Below are 24,291 nucleotides of genomic sequence, written 5' to 3' on the forward strand. Positions count from 1 at the left end.
TGAGGCTTCTTCTGTTAAGGAAGCTGCAGCGGCTTTCAGGCATTATTAGTCAGCAAACATTCTAAATCCGGAATCAGGATATGCACACACATAATCACTTTCCCCACAATCAACTACCCAGTCATTATCACCAATTAAAAAGAAATAAGGCCTTCAAAATTCTTTAAATAAAATAAAAAGATTGACAATTTAATAGAATTTTAAAGGGTTGTTTGTTTGTTTTTTGCTGTTGTTTTTAAGCACGATTTTACAATACATCTCTAACTGCTTTTTCCAATTCCGTCATCTTAATCAGACAACATAAAGGCCTAGTCACTGGAGGCTTCCGGTTCACAGTGGTTGTTCAAGATCTAAGCAGAGAGGCAGATAATATCTAATTCGTTGGATACTTGATACCTCTCAGTCACTAAGGATGGCCACAGTTAAAACTTCCTTTTAGATTCTGAATACAACCAGTGAAAGAAATGCCAGACTGAGAGCCCAGATCACACCTGATTACTTCAACCCAACCTGATTACTACAACCCAAATGTCTACTACAGAGAACAGCTGCGCACTCCATGCAGCAATACATTTGCTACAAACACACTGGCGCTTCCTGGAAACACATTAAGGGTGTGGAACATACATGTGCACTATCATGCCAATAAGTGCACATCTGGATAGCCCAGTCTAACCAGGACTTCTAGGCATGATTACGGGTACGTAACATTACACACCCATTCATACTTTCTTTTCCTGTAGGTGTATTCTAGTCAGTTCTTTAGCCCTTATATGATCTTGTTGATTAAAAAAGTTGCATTTATTACAGTTGCATGTGTTTTTTTGCATAGCAGTAATGCCAGGGGTAGAAAACAACCACCCAAGAAGAAACTGCAGGTTTCTCTCCCCCCACCCCTACCCCAAACATACATACATACATAGTGTAGTGGCCATGGAATTTGCATTGCTGTTCTGAAGCCCAATTCACGCTGGCCAGACTTGAGTCAACAACTTATTTCATTCAGCTGGTAGAAGTTCCCTTATATGTAGAGAACAGGTCATACAACTCATTTGCCATGAGGCAAGGCTGCCAGTTTGGCATGCAGAAAGACAGACCTCCAAAAACCTGAGCATCCTTTAAAAAATAGCCTTAGTTCAGTAAAATTATGGCTAAGTGCCCCAGGATTGCTAAACATGACTAAGATTAAAAACAAAACAAAAAAAGTACTTGGCAATATTAACAATGGGGGAGCACCAGTCATACCTTCCTCTGTGAATGGCCTCCACCATTTGAAGAGTCATGGGTAGTGCTGGATCAGAAAGACCCAGATCCAAATCCCCAGTTAGTCATGGAGCTCCCTAAGTGGCCGTAAATTCTTTCTCACCCTAATCTACCTTGTGAGGATATAAGGAAAAGCCCAATGAATGATCCTCGATGGCAGTGGAGATGGATGAGCTACAAAAATGTGATACAAAAGCAAGGGCCTTCACACTTCTTGAATGAAACAAAGCCAAGCACAGCCTTTAAAATGCAGAAGGATTTTAAAATTCTGCTAACTTTTCTGTAGTAAATCAGCAAGCACAGAATTTATTAGAGATAGAATACAGAGGCCCTTTTACCAGCTTCCAATGATTTGGTGGCCTGGATAGGTCGGCCATGCCAGGGCAATTCATGCTCTAGTAACTCTTGGTTGGATTAATATGTGTTATATGTGGGACCACACCAGTCAACCACCTGGAAGTTTCGGTTAGTGTAGAATTTGGCCATCAGAATTCTTACGGTTACAACCACAGCACTCATATCTTCTGAAAGTACAGTGGTACCTCTGGTTGCAAACAGGATCTGTTCCGGAGCCCCGTTTGCAACATGAGCAGAATGCAACCCACGTCTGTGCGTGCGCAGGTCGCGATTCGTCGCTTCTGCGCATGCACGTGACGTCATTTTGAGCATCTGCGCATGCGGCGAAACCCGGAAGTAACCCTTTCCGGTACTTCTGGGTCGCCGCGGGACGCAACCTGAAAAGATTTAACCTGAAGCAAATGTATGAAGAGGTATGACTGTATTACAAAGACTAGCATATTCTCAAGAGCACAATTTAAGGTGCTGGTTCTTATACTTTGGGATCCAGATATCTGAGGAAGTACCTGTTCCCATTCCAGCTTGCCCGTGTCTTAAGATCTTCTGTTGAGGTCCTTCTCCAAGTAACCTTTTTTAACAGAGATATGTAGTAACAAAGCAGAGGACACTTTTTGTGGTGGTGCCCCAACTGTGAAATGCTTTCTCAAAGGAGACATGTCTGATGCCAACATTTTTAATGCCAGATTAAGACTATTACATTCCTATTTGCCCAGGAATGTTAGATGGTCATAAATGTTATTCTTTTCTTCTACTATCAATGTTTCTTCACATATGTTACATGTATTTGTTGTGTAAATGGTTCTCACACTTTTGTATATTGCCCTGGAATGTTCTCATGCAAGGCGGTTAAGAAATATCTGAACACAATTTCCTTTTTTTGTCTTTTTCCTGGTGACCAGTTGTTTGCCTGTAAACTCCAGGTGGCCCTGCCAAGTGAGGTGTGACTGGTGGCTACAAGGGAGAAAGACTTTTGTTGCTGGGATCCTATATGTGAAAGTTCTTCCTAGATGGGATTGCTTGGTTTCCAATAGTTTAGCAATACTGGAGGCTGCCCAGAGAATGTCATTATTGAGCAGCATGTTAATATGGCAAATAAATAAAAGGTCTCCCACAAAACATATATTAAACCAATATGGGTAGCATGGAAGTTTCAACTCACCGGTTGTAAAGATTCTTCTTGCCTCCTGCTTTGGCTCTGCCGACTGATGAATGACCGTGTTGACAGTTTATAATGGTTCAACAAGCAGATGATCACCACTATCATAACAGTTATAACCACGATTATGATGATGATCTGAACAAACTCTAGTTCAGCTGTGGGAAAAGAAAGAGAAAAAGTGTCACTCTAGGATAGATAAGGAGTGTTAAAAAAAGAGGAAGGTGAAACTGCAAGCTGATACCCAAAATAATCTATTTGTTGATGCATGTATATTGCTCAATAAAGTTTTTACTACAGCAAAAAAACTGATCCCAACACACTATTTCAGGGTTGAAATAGCTTTGTTTTTCCTCTCTGGAAAACACATTTCAGAATAACAAAATCTGCAAACTGGAAAGGCTAAATGATGCCTTTTCCCTATCTGAGGATTCCCTCTTCCCTCAATGTGTAAAAAAAAAGATTCTCTTCTGATTTTCATCAGTGACACAGCACAGCAAAAAAATTCAATATAAATCATCCCCGCCGCCACCTTAAACATCATTTTTAAGCCTCCAAGTTAATTGATGAAGGAGAGCTTAAATAAAAAAATGCAGCAACAAATCAAGTTGAGATGCTTTTTAAAAAACTTCTTGCATCATCTGGAAATACAAATTTTCTTGCACTTTCAGTATGTCATATTGGGAAGTACACAGTGAACCGACTGCAAGGTAAGCTAATATCCTGGGTGAAAACATCCTTCAAGAAAAAGAAGTGTTTAAGTAACAACATCCTTCCTATTATTGCAATCAATTCAAGTAACTCGCCATCCAGGGGGATAGGAAGAAACCTGAACAAAATTGATAAATGAAGCACTGCTGTGCTGTCCTGCCATCCTGCTACATAAAGCTTTCTATAGAAGGTTCACATATAGACCAAAGACAGGTACAAGAAGGCATCCACAGTAGGGAACCCCATTCAGCTGAAGGCTTGACACGTGTCCAGAGTCTATTTTCATTAAGCTTGCAGACAAAGAATGATAAAATCTTACAGTGGTGCAAAGTCCACCCACTTTTGGCTCTGGCTCTAAATTAGCTCACCCTGGCCAAAAACCCTTTGAGAAATGGTTTTCCATTCCTACATACAGCTGGTGACCATTTTGTGCAGGGGTTCCATTCCTGGCCCTCACGCATGTTGGCAGAGCAAGCAAAAGCCTGTTCCACCCCGTTACGCCTTCTTTTGGGACCAAAAGGCCCCAAGCATCGGCGGTCATGCGTCAAGTGGATGAGCACAAAATGGTCCCCATCTGTACACAACACACTGATTTCTCCAACCTTAATGATGAGCAACATAATAATTTAAAGGTCCTTTAAGAATTCAGAACTTACAAGCACAGGAAGCTCCGGAATTATAAGGAATGCTGTGCCACTGCCCACTTACCAGAATACTGAAATAAGTCATCGTTTATCTGTATCTAGTCTCCCATTAATATTACCACCATCACCACCACCACAGTAACAGTTCAATAAATGAAAAATGTAAGGGGAAGCTTAAATAACCAGAAGGATTCCTTTGAAGAAGAAAACCCTGAATATGTAAAGCTTTCATTAAAGAAAAAAAGGAACAAGGACTGACTTTCCTTGGCTCACACAGGATTGATTTTGTGTGTGTGTGTGTGTGTGTGCGCGCGCGTGTGCAGTGAAACCATGGTGATGAGAGATTAACCTAGAAAGTCACTGTAGTTTTACAAAGTCGCAATGGCCATAAAATGTCTTAAAGATTAAAGAAAACGCCCCAGGGTATTACAAATGTTTTCCTTTTGGAAGACATGATAATTGCTTTACACGCCTCAGATTCAATTAATGCATCAATTAAAATTATGGCACTTTGGGACAAACTTGTCACATCATTAATCTTGAAGGTTCACACCTTTAGCCATTCAAATTAACAGGAAAAACACATCAATGACAGAATAATGTTTGTACGTGCAAGAATGAAAAGGTTTTCCTTCCATTCAGTTTCCTGTTTACAGCAAATACAAATCAAACTTCAAATATGCATGGAAAACTACAGTGCTGGACTAAGACCTGGGAGACCAGGGTTCGAATTCCTACTCAGCCATGAAGCTCACTGGTGCCCTTGGGCCAATCACAGTTTCTCAGCCTAACCTACCTCACAGGGTAGTTGTGAGGATAAAATGAGGAGGGGGGAACCATATACACCACTTGAGCTCCTTGCAGGAATGGTGGGATATTAATGAAAGTAATAATATTTACAATTCACATCTTGAACAGCCCATACATATATAAGATTAAGTCATATTTCAGCTAAAGCATGCCTTTGGTTATTTTCCTTGGCTAAACAGTCATACCTCTAGTTGCATTAGGTTTATGTTGCAGATTTTCAGGTTGCGAACGCGGCAAACCCGGAAATGTATATTTCTGGGTTTCGCTGTGCGCGCACGCATAAAACTGTTCTGCGTGCTTCGCGCATGCGGAGTATTCTGCGCACTTTGTGCACACGCAGAAGCACTCTGTTGTGTCACACGCACACACAGAAGCAGCACTCTACTTACTGACTTTTCGGGGTTCGAACTGCACCCCGGAATGGATCGTGTCCATAAGTAGAGGTACCACTGCACTGGCACAGCAATGGCAAAATAAAGCCAGAAATGTATTTTAAAAGTATGTATTAGCTAACATTTTAATGATCCAGAATCTCTCACGCATATGGAATATGAAATCCACAAGCATAATGGTTGACACTTGGGCATCTTTAACATGGCGGAAATTCAAAGAAAAGGCAAGATTATAATTCAGCCATTTCTAAAGCTAAGTGCACAAAAAGATGAATAAGAGTACATCATGATTCCTATTCTTAAAGTTTTGGCTAGGCAGAAGGTGGAAAATATAGTTGTTGTTTTCTCCCTCCAAACTATCCCTTTTCCAATCACTGGGAGAGGGTTTTAAGATTAACAAACAAGTTTTTGAAATAATAAAGATGTCTCACTTCCACATGAATAGAGAATGTAGAAAGTGAATTAGTGGTAGAATCTAACAACACCTGCCATACAAGGACATGCGTTCCAAGACCGTGCACAAAATCTTACCATTTTTCTGCATGCCGTGAGAATTATTCACAGTCTAAGGGAGGATTAAAAGGACCTCACTATGCAACTGAAGAGAACAGAAAATTTCCTTTTCTGCTTCCCTAGTTGCTCCCTCATTATGGCTATCAATAAGGCAAAGTACAAATATTTTTAATTCAATCAGTAAGTTTCCCACTGCTGCTACCTCAAACTTCACATGCATCAGTCAATATGTTAGTTTATACCCAGGTCACTGCTGCAGCTGTTATTGACAATAGGGTACAAAAAAAATCCTTGATTTCTGTGCCCTGTGTCCTCTTCCACCATGCCTCCCCGACCTAGTAAGAGGGCACAAGTTTTAGGCTTCAAAAGCAGCAGCCTAACTATTTCTCAACCACAGGACCCCAGCAGGCCGATTACTTGAGAGGCCAATAACCCAAGTACTTAATTGGCCCAAAGATATTTTATTACTGTGTCAATTGAGCAGCAGTTGTGAAAGAGCAATGTGCAAAATAAGTAATGTTGATTTAGGCTTTCCTAGAATGCGGTGATGGCTGGAATGACGTTATTTCTGCATCTGCCAAAAGCACGGACTTCTAAATTTAATCAAGGGCCCTGAACATTTTTACAGAAGGCCAGTTCCTCTTTTCCTATGAATGGTTATTTTGAAAACAAAGTCTGAAAATATGCAAGCAAAATTTGATAAACAAGAACATTTTAAGAGGCAAAAACTAGATAAATAAAAGTATGTTAAATATGTGCATGTGTAGAAAAGGAGAGCAAGACGGACAGAAAAATGCAAGTCTACTCAGAAGTGCGTCCTACTGTGTTCAGTGGGATTTGCTTCCAAGTAAGCATGTATAGCATTGCAGCCCAAGTGAGCCGTAATCAGACCCTTTTGATCAACAGGATGTGGGTTGATTTCCAAAGTCACATCTTTAATTGCAGCATAGTTTCACAACTTTAACAGCAGTGTAGCTTCAAAGTCTGGGCTCTCTCCCCACATCCATATCACATCAGATCAGTTGTGTCTGCATTCCAAAACCCAGCACTGGGGATTATTTCCACAAGGTGAAGGAAAACAATTTTTATACAAAGGCTTCATCTTGGCTAACATACTCATTTGCATACATAATTATAATATCCCCCCCTAAGAATTTTTAACTCTTAATGAAAGTAAAACGTTTTAAGAGTCTTCAGTTTATATAATGGCAAGTGCTACCTCAAGATAAATAAACAGTACTAGTGAAGACACATTTATTGCTATTTACATAGGATTATAAAAGTATGCCTGGTAGTATTTATCCTACTTATTTTGATGTCTCTGGGGTCATATAAAACCAGCATGAAAAGGCAAAATTAAAAGCACAAGCCTCCACCCTTTGTACATATAATAGTCACACATGTGAAACACTTCTATCATTATAAAGTGGAAACCAAAATAAGAGGCGCATCCCCCACTCTTCAGTATCTAATGCTGACTTGTGCCACAGTCTTGTACACCTCAGTCTACCTCACCGCCCCAGTTCTATACAGATATGATCTCCACCTGCAAGCATATATTTAAAACAAAAACATTTCAGTTGCCCTGACCATGACTATCATCTATACATACATACATACTTGAACTACTTCTATCTGATCTAGACATGAACTGGATTGGCTGTAAATTAACCCGGGGTTTTTTTTTGGGGGGGGGGGGCTTTCTATGTTAGGTTCTTGAGTATGGAGAGTCTTAAAATCTCCCAGAGAGGGATAGTAACAACAGCAAAAATACTAGACCCATTACACAGAGTATGCTAGAGAAAGTAAAACAGAAAGCGGGTAGGCAGGAAGGTGATTAAGGGTTTAAGGCGAAGAGAAAGAAAAATAACTTGGAGACAAAATTAAACTATGAGCTTGGGGGGGGGGGGAGTCTAGAATACCTCCTTCCAAAACCAGGTCTTTCAACTGAGCATCCTTCAGTGTTGTACTGTTAAGCTGGTCAGTGGACATAATCGTGTCCTCCTCCGCTGGGAAAGGAGCGCGTCGGGCATCGCCTTGGGCTCCCTGCAGCAGCCAGGCAGCGTCGTCGCGAGTCTCCCAGTCGCCCAGGCGGGTGGGTGGGGGGTTGGGCTGGCCGCGTCTCTCCCTCGGCAGGCAGGCGAAAGCGGCCGGCGCTCCTAGACACAACTCCGTCGGGGCGGCTCAAACCGAAGCGGAGGCGCGCGCTGCCCGACAAGGGCCCGCAGAAGAGCGCACGAGCGCCGCGAAGCGGGGGACTCTTCTCCGAGGCCTCTCATGCTTCCCGGCCCCAGGCGAAGCCCCTGGAGAGGCTCCTCCGGGCCTCGCTCCACGCCACCGGCTGGGGCACAGAAGCACCCGCAGGGAAAAACGCGGAAGGGGGCGACCCTGCGTAAAGGCGCATGGTGCAGCGCGCTCGGGGATTTCTACAGCTGTTTTGTTTTATTTAAAAACAAAGTTTAAAAAGGAAGGAAAATCATAGAAAAGGAAAACGTCGATCTATTAATCCCGACTGGTTGTCCTAATTCCATATATATATGGAGCTCCATATTACACATGAAAGAAAATTAATATGGCCTAATTAAAAAGCTTAAGGAGGAAGAAGGGGAGAATGAGGGCGAAGGGTGGGGAGAAAGCCAAGGAAGACGCCGCTCTTACCAACTTCCCGCACCCAACTGCTCCGCCGCCGCGGCTGCTGCGCTCTTTAAACCAAGCCCCATGGACACTGTGGAGGCTTCTAATTCTTCCGCATTTCTGCTCCAGCGCGACGTGCGTCACTCCGTGCCCAAAACGCGGCCCTCGCCGCCGCGGCCGCCGCTTGACTCAGGAGGCTCCGCTGGGCTCCCTCCCCCGCCCAGCCCAGGCTCCGGCTACTATTGGAAACGGCGCACACGTGCTCTCTCCAGCTGAGCTCGGCTCTCGGCGGCGGCGGCACCACACACACACACACACGGCGCTGCCAGTTCCGTCCCGTGTCACAAGAGCCTCCTTGTCTCGGTTTCCCCTCCGCCCGCCAGCCACACCGTACGTTGAGTACATGAAGGTTACAGTATGCCGCCCTCCCGCCTCAGTCCCCACCCTGATCTATAGGAAACGCCGGTATGGAGATGAGCAGGGCCCGGAGGCTAATCTTCCCTCGGTGTGGTACGCGCACTGCCAACTCTTGATGCAGGCATCTGCCTCCAAGCCTCTGTCAAGTGAAATACTTAGTGGGGCGGCGGGGGGGGGGGGGAGCGTGCCTGTGTGTTATCAACGGGATTAGGCTTAATGGGTCTACACCGCGGTAAAAATGTTCCAGCTGATTCTCCTCTAGAAAAGGAGGTGTTTGCAGGGATGTGGGTGTTTTAACACATGGCATTTGTAAATTCTGGTCACAATTAAGCTATTTCCACATGTACTAAGATTCTTCTCCTTTCCTTTTCCCACAACTCTAATCCAAATGAAAAACCAACACTGAAAAAATGCATACATTTTTTCAAATAGCTTTCTTCCACATCCTGTTTTGCAATATGGTGCATAGTACCAGATCAAAGAAAATGGGTTAGAACCATGATAGCCCTGGATTCAAATTCCTGCTCAAACCCAGCAGCTACACAGGAGTTGTATGTTTTTTTGTTTTTTTTTATGAAGAATCCAGTGATGTCTACATGGTCTTCAGCTCCTAGCAGAAAGGACAGGATGCAAAGTGATGAGCAAACACTGACAAGTGGAAAATAACAAGACAACCCCTGTGTATAGTCACCTCCAGACTTTAACTAATAGTTGCATGCTGTATCAGAATACTTGCATATCAGAAATGTAGATGCAATTAAATTGGGGATTAAAGTGCTTTGGCAAAAAAAAAAAATCCTTTTTTTTAAAAAAGGAACTTTATGCAGTTAAAAAAGTGACAAGGAAATACACTAAAAACTGTGGGATAATGATAAATGGGAAGGTGTATAATCTGCTCACAAATAAACTGGGATAAATGTTCATTGTTATTTAATCTCTGCAAATAAATCAGAACAAATGCTCAATAAATAGTGAACACCATATAATCTTGGCATAAGCTTTGTGCAAGCACATCAGGATGAATGTTCAATGAACAGATAATCCAGAGGTGCCTAACATCTACTCAGAAGAAAGACCCATTAGGTTCAGTGACACTTACTCTCAAGTAAACTGTACTGCTTGCAGCCTGAAAGGCATTCTTAGGGCCTTTCTAAACCTTTTTACTAGCCAAAGCCAGACGATATTCAGAAGCACTGTATGCCAAAATGCCACATTAAGAAGAAACATTTAGGGAGCTGCTGGTGGTGGCTTTTTAGAAATGCCCTTACTTAAGACGGCAAGTTTAAGCTCTGGGTTACTGGTACACGGTGGAAGCCAAAGCCCTCGTGTTTTTTAGATGGTACACTACTGAAATAGAAGAAATGCATCACCCAAAAAGGGAAAATACTTACATGAAACTTGCACATGCTAGCCTAATTTCTGCATATACAGGCAACGACTTATTTACACACATCCAACTGACAAGCAACCCTGCACATGTGCATCACGGTAATATGGCCAGAAAAGGGGGTGGGCACACTCTGCCGTCACACGCAATGACCCAGAATGCAAAACACACACCCCAAGCAAATTTAGAAACAATCAGTATTGGTTTAAATAGATGTATAATCTTAGCATAGTGGGAAAACCTGTGCCTGGTGGCTGCTCAGTCTGCTGGCCAGGTGCTAATTGATGATGGGCAACTTCAAGACCCATCCTCTTCTTTCTTAGTATTATTCATCTTTGCATCAGAGTGGTACCAGACAGCTCTTCAAAGAGAGGGCTCTCCTCTATAAAACAGGCCATCCTAGGCAAGTATTTTATGTACTGAATTTATTCATATCCCTCCCTACCTGCCAAAGGAGTCTAGTTGCACTCTTGCTCTGAGTCAGGAACACAAAACACCTACTTCAAAAAGCAGAAGACGGTTAGTGAGTCCTAGATACATCATGCAAGTAGCACCCAATGTGTCTGTCTCAAAAGAGACAGAAAAAATCCATGTGCAGGCAGGGCATGGGAATATCCAAAATGAAAATACTGAAGCAGCTACCAGGTACTGTACAACTTGAGTGACAGAAAAAAAACTGGATATAGGAAACAACATATCAAAAGCAAATCCTCTACCAGACGTATGTATTAACGCTGAGCTCCTTACACAATACTGGATGCTGACAGAAAGTTATGACTTCTAGGCAGTACAGGACAGTACCAAGAACATTTCACCGTGCATGGTTTTCTAAATATTATCCTTGGTTAGCACACTGTGCTGTTCTGAAAGGACCTACATTTGACATTTTATTTCCCAGCCAGTAGCACGAGGCGGACAGGACATATTCATTGGCAAATTTGTCCCAAGTACAAAGACTTTGGTGAACCTGCAAGAGATAACTCACAAAGTAGAGGGTACAGTGTTTCCTATGAAGACTACATTTCTAGGCTTCTAGGTTTCTTTCTGCCATGAAAAGACAAAGGGTTTTGTTTGAATGGCAGCTTCATAAGTCATATGCAAGAGCTAGAGAAAAATAAACAAAATCTGAACTCTATAATATCAGCCAATGTGTACTGTGGGTGACACGACCTTGCTTTTTGTTGTAAGACTGGTACTACAGGTAACATGGTAGGCCTTTGGCAGTTTTGTGTTAAGGCAGGGAATTTTTTTTAAATGGAAATTGGGTCAGACAAGTACACACCTGCAAGAATGCAGAATGAATTAATAAAGTTGTGTGGCCAAATTTTGAGGGAAGACACAGTTGTGAAGGCTAATACTTCCATGACATTTTTAATTTTAGTAAATGAAAGAACAGATATTTCTGGAATAGAACAACTGTCTATAGGTGTTGTGAAAGAAAGTGATAGGAATGCATCTGTACATGAGGAATTCCTGGGGTTTATTTCAATGTAAGACCAAACTGCAGTAGGCATAACCAACACAGTTTTATCTGCTGATTTTGGAATAGATCTCAATAAGTTAGTTGGACAAGGATACAACAGTCATTCAACCATGGCAGGAAAATAAAATGGGGTTCTAGCACAAAACTATCCTCAGGCAGCCTTTGTCCACTGCTCATCCCATAGACATCATCTTACTGTAAATGAACTAAACAGTGTAAGTGATGTGGGCAATGCTGTTGGCATAATTAAAACCATTATGAAAATTTTCCATGGGAGCATCCACAGATGACATCTAATACCCAAACTACCAATGCTATGTGAAACATGGAGTCAGAAATCAAGAGTATCTCTTCACATGCAGACAGTTACCCAAATATCACAACTTAAGCAATTAGCAGGATCTAGCAACACCAAGAAAAAACAAATTTCATGCCAGTATGTATGTATTTATCAAATTTATATACCTGCCTTTCATCCAAAGATAACAGGGTGGTTCATAATATAAACTTTTATCATAGACATCAACTTTTACTGTTTGTCTTGTGATTGTAAGCAAAGATTCTTCAATGCCAGAACCAGTCACCCAAGCACTGGAATCTGTAAAGTTAGGTGCAATTGAAATGAAAGCACATATACAAAAGTTGCTGGGAATAATTTAACAGCACAGGGAAGCTAGTGGGAGACCATTAGCATAATAGAGGACAAGAAACTGGCAGATGAAGTGGCTGTAGAATTCAAAGCACCTAAACAAGACAAGCCAGTCCCCTAACCAATCCACAGAAGAGTTATACCAGTGGCCCATCTACATTCCCAACCTGGATTCAGTGATTACCTCAGCAAGGGATTGTTTTAGTCATGAAAACTAGCCTGCTTACAGTTTACTGAAACTACATCCATCTCAGAAGTACCACACTGAAGGAAAACTTAAAAACTTGCAAGTCCATGTCAATTTCATTCAGGAACTGTACAAATTTGAAAGCTTTAGGGATGAATCTATCACTTGGTATGACTTGTAGGGAGAAGGAAATACACCCATCATCTTGTGACTTATGCAATATGAGCCTTACTGAACCACTGGACCACACCCAACTTGCTATGCTATTAAAATGGCCATCCCCACAGCACTTTCCCTACCAGTTACAACATGCACAGCTGAACGATTCTTTAGCACTTGGGGCAGAGTGCTGACACAGCTACATTCCACAATGAGTGAAGATCAATTGTCTGGCTTGTTGGGTGTCCATAAGAGAAAAGTTGAAGAATTATCCCAAGGAGAAATTTATATTGACCATTTTGGTGAAGACCCTCCAATACTCCAGTTTTTGTTTAAAGAGTGATCCACTTTGCATTATATTTTCCTTTATATTAGGGATAGACAAACATTAACAAAAAAAAGGTTGACTTTTTCAGACCTTATGTCTGGCATTCACAACACCCAAGGCAGATTATGTGCAAATAGTGTGTAATTCAGTATTATGATTTTTTAAAATTTGGTATTATGGTACTGTTCAGTTGACAAAGCTGTATGCCTTTCTATTGCCTTACTCTATTACAGGTATAGGCAAACTCAGCCCTCCAGATGTTTTGGAACTACAACTCCCATCATCCCTAGCTAACAGGACCAGTGGTCAGGGATGATGGGAATCAAAACATCTGGAGGGCCGAGTTTGCCTATGCCTGCTCTATTATTACTAAATGTATAAAGTTAGTAGTTCTGAAATGTATAATCCCATACAATAAAGTAAACCGCCATTGTTTCTTGTTACTTCTCTTCAGCACCGTGTAATGATTTGTGGGATTTATCACAAGTCAACAATGTGTAGTCACAAATTATAGACCTTGCCCCCTCTGGGAAAAAAATTCTGAGGACACCCTTGGGAGAGAAAGTGTAGTGGGAGTGGCTTGGATGGATGGGAAGGACTTGTATCCCCACCCACCCCCCATTCTTGGAAGACATGAAGTCCATCACCATCACAGCATGGAATTGGGCTGCACTAGACCTGTGATGAGCAGGGTGACAGCATAGATCCTATAGGATAAAATAAATTAGGAGGAGGGGGATCCACTGAAAATTGGCAGGCGATGCAAGCAATGATACCATTTACACTACAGTGGTACCTCGGGTTAAGTACTTAATTCGTTCCAGAGGTCTGTTCTTAACCTGAAACTGTTCTTAACCTGAAGCACCACTTTAGCTAATGGGGCCTCCTGCTGCCGCTGCGCCGCTGGAGCCCGATTTCTGTTCTTATCCTGAAGCAAAGTTCCTAACCTGAAGCACTATTTCTGGGTTAGTGGAGTGTGTAACCTGAAGCGTATGTAACCTGAAGCGTATGTAACCTGAGGTACCACTGTATTCTATACCAGACAACACTGGAACAAAGTTTCAGTCTGGTATAGGATACTTGGTTAATTCTTGCTACAACAGACTAATACAGCAACTCCTGCGGAATCTTATAATTCTTGAATCCATTCTGGCCATTATAGCAGAAATTCTGATAGTGTTTGGTTTTAACAATCCATTCCATTTTGGACTTCACTTTCCATGTAGTGGCAGTTTTACTGCTATGCATCTATTGCTCCTTTCTACCCCATCCCTCATTAACAAGTAGTGAAACCCAGGGTGGCTTCATATAAAATAGCACTTTGAAACACTTACTAAAACATTAAAACAGCAGAAACATACATAACTGCTCCTTTTCCCTATCATGGGATGAACACAGATTCTTCCCTCATTCAAAAGCCTGACAGAAGGGGGTTTACTACAACATCTGTCTCAAGAATTTTCATTGAGGACTTAGAATAAAAAGTTATGGATTGTTTGCTTATGAATGTGGAGATGAGTGTGCTTTACATGTCTGAAGGCCTAAGCTTATATTTAATATACTGCTGTGGAAATAAAGACCTCTCCCTCTCAGGAGCCCAACAGCTGAAGGTAAAGGTAAAAGGTAATGGACCCCTGGACAGTTAAGTCCAGTCAAATTTGACTATGAGGTACAGCGCTCATCTCCGCTTTCAGGCCGAGGGAGCCGGCATTTGTCTGCAGACAGCTTTACAAGTCATATGGCCAACATGTCTAAACGGCTTCTGGCACAATGAGACACTGTGACGGAAGTCAAAGCGCATGGAAACGCCATTTACCTGTTGATGGTAAACCTGTTGATGGATACCTGTTGATGGTATGTGGGCAAGGCGGACAAAGAAAGAGGGGAAACATTTTCTCATTTGCTGAAAATAAGAAGAAGTAAAGTGTGTGGCACCTCCACCTTTTTTTAACATTTCAAATTGTATTTTATTTTGGTTTTAATGTGATTAGGTGTGAGCAAGTAAACAGATGGCACCAGCTTGGAGATTAGAAACAGAAGCCAGAAGAAATAAGTTTGGAGGAAGGATTTAAAACAAAAGTAGAGTGTTTAGGCTTCTATATTAAATCACTCTTAAAGCTTGCTTCATTTGACATTATTAGTAAGTACTTTGAAAACTAACCTGAATTTTTTAAAAAAAATCTTCCAAAGCCTTGGCTAAATCTCTTCTAAAATCTTGTTTCATAGATAAACACAGCTGTGCTTCATCCACAGTCCATGTGGTCCACCCACAGGCCATATCTATCCATTTAAAATGCCTCATTTTTGTGGCTGAGTTTGTTTTGTGCTATGCAGGAATGAATTATCCTGAGACACAGAGCACTACCACTTGAAAAGCAAGCAAAGATTCAGGGTTGAATCTAGCCAAACATGCCTTGTAAGCCAGCAGTTCCTAAATAGTCATTTTGAGGTACGAGGCTGCTGACAATGTTATCATCTTGGCACAGTCAACGTATTACATGCATCAGAGAACTAGTGTGGTTCAGTGCATATTGCTGAATTTGGACTTCAAAGATCAGGTTCAAATCTCACTTCAGCCACTGAGTGGCTTCAGTATTACTTTATCGGCCATTTACATTATAAACATGGAAATAAAATTGTGACTTGCAAACTCTAAGGGTGAATTTAAACTGCAAAGGAGTTGGGGTATTAAAAGTTCTAGCTGTGTAAATTAGAATAGTGAGCAGACACTACGCCTCCATTTTCATACTTCTTCACAACTATGAGAGTTAGTAACCTTTTTTAAGGTAAAAAACAACAACCTGTCATTCCTCATATTACATGTGCATTCTTTGCCAGAGTCCTTATATTGTGGAACATGACTATGTGAAGAAGCATTCTGTTCTCACAAGTGAGTTAAATAACAGGGTACAGGGTGCAAATCCACACTAAGCTATTAATCTAACTAGATGACTCAGGTCTAGTCAATATCTGTCAGCCTAACCTATCACTCAAGATTGTGTTGAGAATAAAAAGGATCAAGGGAAAACTACCCTGAGTTCTTTCAGAGAAGGGTAGGACAGAAATGCACCAAACAGAGAAAGAATTATAAGTAAAAAAAATTCTCACTGTACTTGAACATGGGGAAAGGGGACATTTAGAAAAGGCTTCTAAGTTGGCACATGATAATTGGTTCAGGTCTCTTCATGTGAGGAGAACATCCCTAAAGAGAGAAAGTCTCTAGGCGGCTAAGAATCAAAATTTGATACAGGCAGCTGTAATGTTAAATACAGGAATAGAATAACTTCCTATTAATTCAATTACTGGCTAATACAATCCTCCATTCGATTCCTCAGGAATTAAATAATCCTTACTGAAAAGGGCACAGTTTATCCCCCCCCCCTTTACAATGATAGTATTTCTTTATATTTGAGTTACTTGGTGAGATGATCTAATCTGTAGATTAGAAGACTTGCCACTAAAGCAACAGCGAAAGCCACACACACACTATGCAACAGCAGCAACAATGTGGAAACAAAGCCATTGGTTTAGTCAGATAGGTGTCTCTAGCGTATATCACTCCTTTTCTCTATTTCTGGCAGACTATAGCCTCTGTGAGAGCTGACAATGCCAACCAACCATAATTTCTGCGATATGGGTTCATCTGGGAAATGGGTGCACATAAAGATGTGGAGGAGCACGTCTTAGGTGAAGGAGACTGACTATCAAGCTGTGCCTTATGAGCCTGAGCTGTACCACTGAAGGCTTCAAGTGGTGGATCACAATCAGCACACCAATTCATCCACACGAATTTAGATCAGGCAAGCCTTCTCCCCTACCTCTAGGTCACTTCCAAACAACCTGCTTATTGAGCATTCAACCTGAATTGTTTGCAGGCAGCATAGAAAACACTGGCTAGTTATTGCATATTCATTCTGATTTGTTTATGGAAAGGTTAAACAACATTGTGTCAAATGTCATCCTATGGTTTCCAGTACGTTTTCTCATCACTTTCCTTAAGTGCAATATGTCCAATATTTTGAAGAAGGGATTTGTTGTGCCAGACCTCCAAATCAGTTTTAATTATACAACCTGAATTTGCTGGTATGTGATGGAATCCCACCCAAAAATAGTGACAGTCTCAAAGCAGCCCTAGTGGGTGTGGGTGGGTTGGTGTGCGTGCAAGTGTTATACGGAGGAACGTTCAATCATTATGTGCTCAAGATACAGCTTCATGGCCTCAGTAAAAGCTAGACCTATGAAACAAAGTGTTGAAGATTACCATTGTCAATATGTTTTATGTAAACATATTTAGCACCAGTTACATGTTGCTTCCCATTTTGACCCATTGTTGATTGTCACCCAAGATCGAGTGTTAAATCTTTTATTCCTGTTCACAAAGGTATGACACTGTTTAGGCTTTTCCTACAATGTCTACCAAAAGAAGGATTCGACCTTATGTTTCCCTTCATCCCATTCAAGCAGGAGCTAAAAAAAGGTGCATCAGAGAAATGCATTAAAAACTTGAGACCACACCTCATTTATTATATTTGCACAGAAATATCACAGCTGAGAGTGAGGGAGCCAGAGACAGAATTAGCAGGGGTGCCAGCAGCTCTGCATATGGAAGCATCTTATTCCTCCCTGACACAGAAACTAAAAGCCATGTTGTTGAGATATATGTCGCTAAACAAGCCATTAACAGCATTTTACACACAAAAGGGAGTATTCGCTCTTTCACTAAAATGAGTCCCTTTGGGGCCACAGTGTGACTCATGCCAGGTAGATTATTCACTTGCCTAAACTGAATTGCAAGCAAGCCATCTGGCAGTCAAGGTGAAAGAGACAGGCACTGACAAGCAAACGTTAAACTGAGATGCTATGTGTGAATAAGATGATTCGGGTAGAGAAAGTCTTCTGTTATTTTCCTAATGACTGCAATGCTAGCATAACAGGATTTTGCAATCTTCCTGCAAACAGTAGCTCATAAACCCCTGTCTAAGGCTTTGTATAGACAATAACTTTTCAAAGTGTTGGATGCAGTGTTGTATACCTATGGGTATTAAATGCCTGGGGTATTTAATGCTTCCTGTCCCACCATAGTCTCTGATAAACCTGCTTTTTCAAGTTCTGTAGCCTTTAAACAGCACCAGGGACAAGCCAAAGTGCAGTGGTACCTCGGGTTACATACGCTTCAGGTTACAGACTCTGCTAACCCAGAAATATTACCTCGGGTTAAGAACTTTGTTTCAGGATAAGAACAGAAATCATGCAGCAGCAGCGCAGCAGCAGCAGGAGGCCCCATTAGCTAAAGTGGTGCTTCAGCTTAAGAACAGTTTCAGGTTAAGAACAGACCTCCAGAACGAATTAAGTTCTTAACCTGAGGTACCACTGTAGTTACCAGCACTACTGCTACTACTATAGATGTGTATACATTTGGTATGCTTGTCCTGGACACCTATTGAACACACAAACACTGCTACATCCCATCCCTACATCACAGCAGTTTAGGAACCATTTTTAAATGTGGTTTCACTACCACCTACATTTAAAAAAAAAAAATCATGAAAACGAATGCTTAATACTTACTCTGTTGTTATCCCTCCTTTCTTATATGGAGAGCTCAGGATGGCCTTTTGTCTTCATACCAAGCCTTGAGGGTATATTAGGTTGAAAAATAAAGGCTGGTCCAAAATCAGTCACTGATCTTGACTGCGGACCAAAGATTTGAGACCTGCCCTTTCCACTCTAAATACAAAACTCTAGCCACCATCACACACTGGCTATCTATCTTTCATCTATCTATCACAACAGTACAGTTCTACTTTTCTACATTCAAGTGTACAGTGTTCTTTCTTGTAAGTTTCCTATAAAAGTGATATCCACTAGACCAAGAGTTGCTTCAATCCAGACCATGGAGATTTGGCAAAGTTGACTTGATGTACAACTTTTCCTTGGGACATGCTTGTCCAGTGCACTAGATACTGAAACACCCTGTCTAATGTTAAGAGTGCATGAGTTACATAAAAGAGGTTTTAAGGACCTTCACACACACACACACACACATGTGTGTGTGTGTGTGTGTGTGTGTGTGTATATAAAACAAAGCTGACTTGTTCTATTTTATCTCACACTGGAATGAGCCTATCTTGTGAGGAAAGTAGGAAACACCTGTCTTTTTTTTTTAAAAAAAAAAACACTTCCCTGAACTTTTTAACACAATTACAGACTAGACATTTTATCACATTGTGTGCCAGCTAAAAACCACACCACAACGAACACTTCCTGACTCACTCAAATGCACAAAGCATGTATGGTTCTTGCAGACAGTACTGAGCCACTCCTGAGTCTTGGTTCTCACCACAAAGGGGAAGCGAGAACGCGACATGTCTGTGTATGCAATACCTTCATAATCTTGCTTTTGGTTTCTGAGTGTGTGTCTGACTGTGTGAGAGACAAAACACATTGCACCTATTGGCAGGGCTGCTAACAAAAGCTTCAAAGTATTAAAATAAGTGTGTTGAAACTATGCAGTTATCTAGGCAAGGCACGCATAAACATTATTCAAATGGTAAACAGCCATCTGAAACCCATATGCAAAGAGGACCCAGCTACAGTCATCATCCTGCTTAGTGAGTTAGGACGATACCTCCTCTCAATGTTCCATTTGACATTAGACAAGTTCCTTAATACAGTGTGACCAAGACATGGATGGGTGGGCTGGGTGATTTAACTCAACTGTGCCCTTCTGTGTACTCAGTACAGCACTAGGCTAGATTAAGGAGTTTTGAGGGGTAGAGTTGCTCTTGTCCATAGACACACCATCTCTTTTACTAGAAAACCTAGTGATCTTGGGATAGGCTCAAAGAACTGCACCTGGTGTAGTGCCAGAAAGACAAACTGCGGGTGCTGCTGGTCTATCTACCACCTACTGCCTAGCAGCATCTTTGGTGAGGTAGCATTTGGTGTGGTATTGGAGGACTGGCTCAAATGGTCAAACGTATCAGGCAGGGCACACCTTTGATTCAGTCTTTACTCTGACTGATATGAGGGATGGAAGGGGTACAGTGCACTACACTGTCATGGTCAAACCTGTTTGGACTACTAGTAGTAATTTCCCACTGTAAGGGTAATGGGCCCATTTGAATGGCCTGCCCTCAGAGACTGATGGAACCCAAGGGGCTCCTGAATGTTCTGGAGAAGCTTCCAAGAGAAAGCTGAAAATCCTATCAAAGTTATGGTTTCTCTATGGAATAGTGAGATAAAACAGGGAGTTGACACAATCACTGCTGAGCATCCTTTCCAGAGTTGTGGAGCTCCATTGGCTCCTTGGCATTCTGGGGAACTTCAGTCTATGAAGCAAACCTAACCACTACAGCACAGGTAGTAAAAGTTCTGCTCCGAAGTGCCCATTTCTAGAGATAACTGCTTCAGTTCACACATTGTTTTGGGAACCTCAAATTTAGAAGGCTCAAATTTTAAATGCTAGTCAAACTTAATTTCTCCCCCATCACTAAGCCTGCTGAAAGCTCCCTGTTACGCAGACCATTTGACTGCATAAGAACCAGCACTTCAAGAATTAGGATTGTGATTAAATATATGGGACTCGTTCTAAAATAAGACAGCCGTGAGAAGGAGGAGGAAGCATGTAAGCAGAACAAGGGGCGGGGGGGGGGGAACATGATGCAAATATTAAAAAGTTGATGTAAATCCTGTGGTAGAAATAAAGGTGATGAAATTGACCCATGAATCAAGAAGATTCAAGCAGAGGGTTCCGCACTTAGAACAGCTCAAGATGATTTTAACAGTGGCATTTTTGAAAGCCTGCAGGGAGAAGTGAGATGAGATGGGAAGGTTGTAAATAGCCAAGGTGAGGGGAATAGCATGCTAAAAACCTGATCTGGATGCCATTTACAGTGAATGGCAAAACTACAGCTGCTTTCTATAAGAGTGGGAGGAGGCCCCAGGGCAGCAACAATAGCACTGCCATTTTCTGTTTCAGAAGCAAGAATGAAATTTGGTTTGAAACCTCATCAGACATACTGGAAATTGAAAACACATGTTTATTAAAATTGGAAAGCTGATACATTAAGATGACACGTTATATTTTCTAATACTGCCCTGTGACTTTCAGTTCTGTTCGCAAAGAGCAATAATGGTCCAAAAATCTCTTGGAACCATCTCTTGTTAAGGTCACAAACAGATCTCATTATTACCCTGTTCTAACACTCATAACATTTAAGAATCCATTTTCCCAAGCTTGACTTCTATGTAAAAACAACATTTTGGAAAGCTTTATGAGAAAGATTTTCCACTTACTGAGAGAGTGAAAAATACAATCTCCTGCTTAAAATGATCTATTCTAATCACATGACTAAAGTTGAAAGAATTTAAACTTGGCAAACCTATAGTCCTTAGTAAGAAGTAGGTTTTTTGCCAGGGTTAATAAATCTTCAAGAAAAAAAAGTTCTTTTTGGCTCCAAACGTTGCTACAACCACAACTCACTGCATAGGAAAGGCTGTCAAAATGAGAGTACAATAGCAATACCTTCCTCTTTTTACAAAAAAATACAATAGAGGCCAGAACTTCCTATCACTGGGGCGTCCTGCACTAGAGAGGCCTCTTCTGCATGACCCCCCAAAATGAAATGTCTCACCAAAGAAAGAAGACATAGATTGGTATAAGATTTGCATATGCTAATGTATATACATAAACACAAAGTTAGAAATAATTATTATAATTTAAATAGAAACATACTACACCTCAACATACTGGGGAAGGCTGAGACCTGTTACATGCGTACCTCCTCAGTTTGTTGTCTAAGTGCTCACTGTTGATGAGCAGCTGCAAGATTCCTGCTCTCCATTATTAGAGTCCTTGATCTTTAAACTGGACTTGGATGAGGCAGCCCTTCAAAGACAGGGCTTCACGTAGAGGCCTGTCCTCTGATAGCCCTTCAAACAGATGGCTGTCCTCTGTAAAGCAGGACACATGGCCACCCTATTCAACAGTTTTTACAAAAGGAGTGAGCACATATACAAATCGAATCACATCTGCAAAATACATGCAACATGGCTAGAACGGAACGTTGGAATGTAAATTTTCAGCAAAATGAACAACAATATAGATGGAAGACCACCCCGATTTTAATGTAGGGACTTGGAGGGTAGAGAGGGAGGCAGAGAAGGGGAGCTGCCTCATGAGTTCTTAATTTACTATATGAATACCTGGCTCTTAAATGGGATTCCCAATGGTCTCCCAGCCAGATTGCTGATCAGAACCAGACCAGCTTAGCTTCAGGAATGTTCCAGCAGCTGATATTCCCATACCATCCACTGGGCCTCACTTATTTGTTTCAAATGATCAGGAGGTTTGTTCAATCTAAACAAAAGAACTTGTCATGCGTAAGGTGGTTGCTGATGTAAACTTAAAGACAACTGACGTAAACTTAAGACAGTTTGCAGGCTCAAGATACTCCTATCGACAAACTAGGGGGCTCTGGGGTCAGCAATATCCCCACTTGCTAAATTGGGGGCCTCAAAAATGTCCAACAATGCCAGCTCCTGGTGCTAGCCCTGCTTTCAGCTCCAGGCAGCTGAAGATGTATGCTATAGCAATGGCTGGAAATGAGATCAACAGAGGTGAGTCATGCATTGAGGTGGTACCAGTCACCCTCCCTTGCGATAAGGTGTTAGGGGATCTCCTCAATGCCCACAATGCCTTGTACACCATGTGGATATATGTTTACAAGACAGGGACTATATATTTATAAACAAATAACATAAGAATTCAGAGCCAGACTATATACATATATAGCTTTAATGTTGTTTGCTGCTGCATCTACAGCCTTAATATTTGCACATTTCCAGACTTTTAGATCTGATTGGCATTATACAGTAAGATGAATCTTTCAATTTATCTGGGTGGTAACTTTTAACTATTGTTTTAAAAAAGAAATAGGGGAAAATCAGTAAGGAAATATTTAAGCAGTAATGTATGGGAAGCAGTCTCTCTGATGAACAGCTGCTAGGTGTAACGCGTACATTCACATTTCCCTATTGATCCAATTAGAGATATCCTTTTCCCTCAGTTCTTTGAGACCAGCATAACATAGTATGCATATATATATATATACATATCACTGTTAATTATCCCAGCTATCATATTCACATGGTTTTTCTTCATCAGAACAGGAGAAGCTTAATAAAATACTGCTCCTAGGAGGTGGAAGGGCCATAGTTCGGTAGTAGAGTACAGGCGTCCCCTCACTTGTGTGCAACCTAGTATTTGCGAGGTGCCAGGAACTCAATCAATTCTAACCTGAAATGGCAGGAGAGAGCTGGAAAGTCCTTGTGGGACATAAGGAGACCCTCCCCAGAGTCCGAAGAGGACACCAGTGAACCACAAGTCCAGAAAAAAAATACTCACAGGGCTCCAAAATGGCATGCGGTGGCTCTTCTGCTGTCACACTATCCGGCCTAAAAGCTGCATGTTTGTACTGCAGTGTGCTTCCCACTTACGTGCATTTCACTTATGCGCACGGGGGTCTGGAATGCAACCCCTGAGTATATAACCTCTGTATCTGCTCTGCATGCACAAGTGCCATATTCAATCCCTGACATTTCCAGGTCAGGCTGGGGAAAAACTCTTTCTGAAATCTTGGAGAGTGGCCTCCGGTCAGTGTAGACAATGTTGAGCCAGATGCACCAATGATTTGAATCACTATAAGGCAACTTCCTGAACTCTTGATCTTTGGGGGATGCCTTGGGTAGTATTCAACTACTTAAGTATTTAGTCAGAGTAGTTCCACTGAAATTAATGAATATAGACTAAGTTAGGCCCATTAGTTTCAGTAGGTCTGTTATTGGCTTGAGAGAAAATGGAGCGTGCCTCCAGGGGTGAAGTCAAACTGCTGTGTTAGCAGCACTGAAGGGACCTCCCCAGGAAAGAAACCTGGGCAGTGCGTGTGGAGGTCCTGGGCTGCCCAGACGATTGGACCCCACTCTTAACCTCGCTGATGTGGTCCAAAGGAAAACAGAGCAATACGCTGAGCACCAGCTTGGCTGTAGGAGTTGCCGGAAGGAGGTGTACAACCGTCTTAGGGACTCCAGCAGGTCTGCTCTGAGTAAAACTTAGTTGAATGCCACTGATCCAACCCATGACTCTTAAAGTGGCATACGAGTGCTTTAAGATTGAGGTGTGGATGTCACTGTCACTTACT

The 24,291-nt window shown here is 41.7% G+C and overlaps 1 protein-coding gene across 10 annotated transcripts in view; it reads right to left on the minus strand.

Annotated features, from left to right (window-relative positions):
- Nucleotides 1-24,291, minus strand: part of LDLRAD4 (low density lipoprotein receptor class A domain containing 4) — a 279,454-nt gene that overhangs the window by 20,423 nt on the left and 234,740 nt on the right. For 7 of the 10 annotated variants that reach the window (XM_083622667.1, XM_083622665.1, XM_083622662.1 and 4 more), the window contains one exon: nt 2,780-2,934. In XM_083622667.1, the coding sequence (XP_083478793.1) occupies nt 2,780-2,934 (155 nt within the window). Of the gene's footprint in view, nt 1-2,779; nt 2,935-7,768; nt 9,037-24,291 lie in introns of those variants that run through there. The other 3 variants (XM_083622670.1, XM_083622671.1, XM_083622669.1) reach the window with 2 other exon arrangements.

The sequence above is a fragment of the Podarcis filfolensis genome (assembly GCF_964270895.1).
Source record: "Podarcis filfolensis genome assembly, chromosome: 7".
In the NCBI taxonomy this organism is placed as follows: Eukaryota; Metazoa; Chordata; class Lepidosauria; order Squamata; family Lacertidae; genus Podarcis; species Podarcis filfolensis.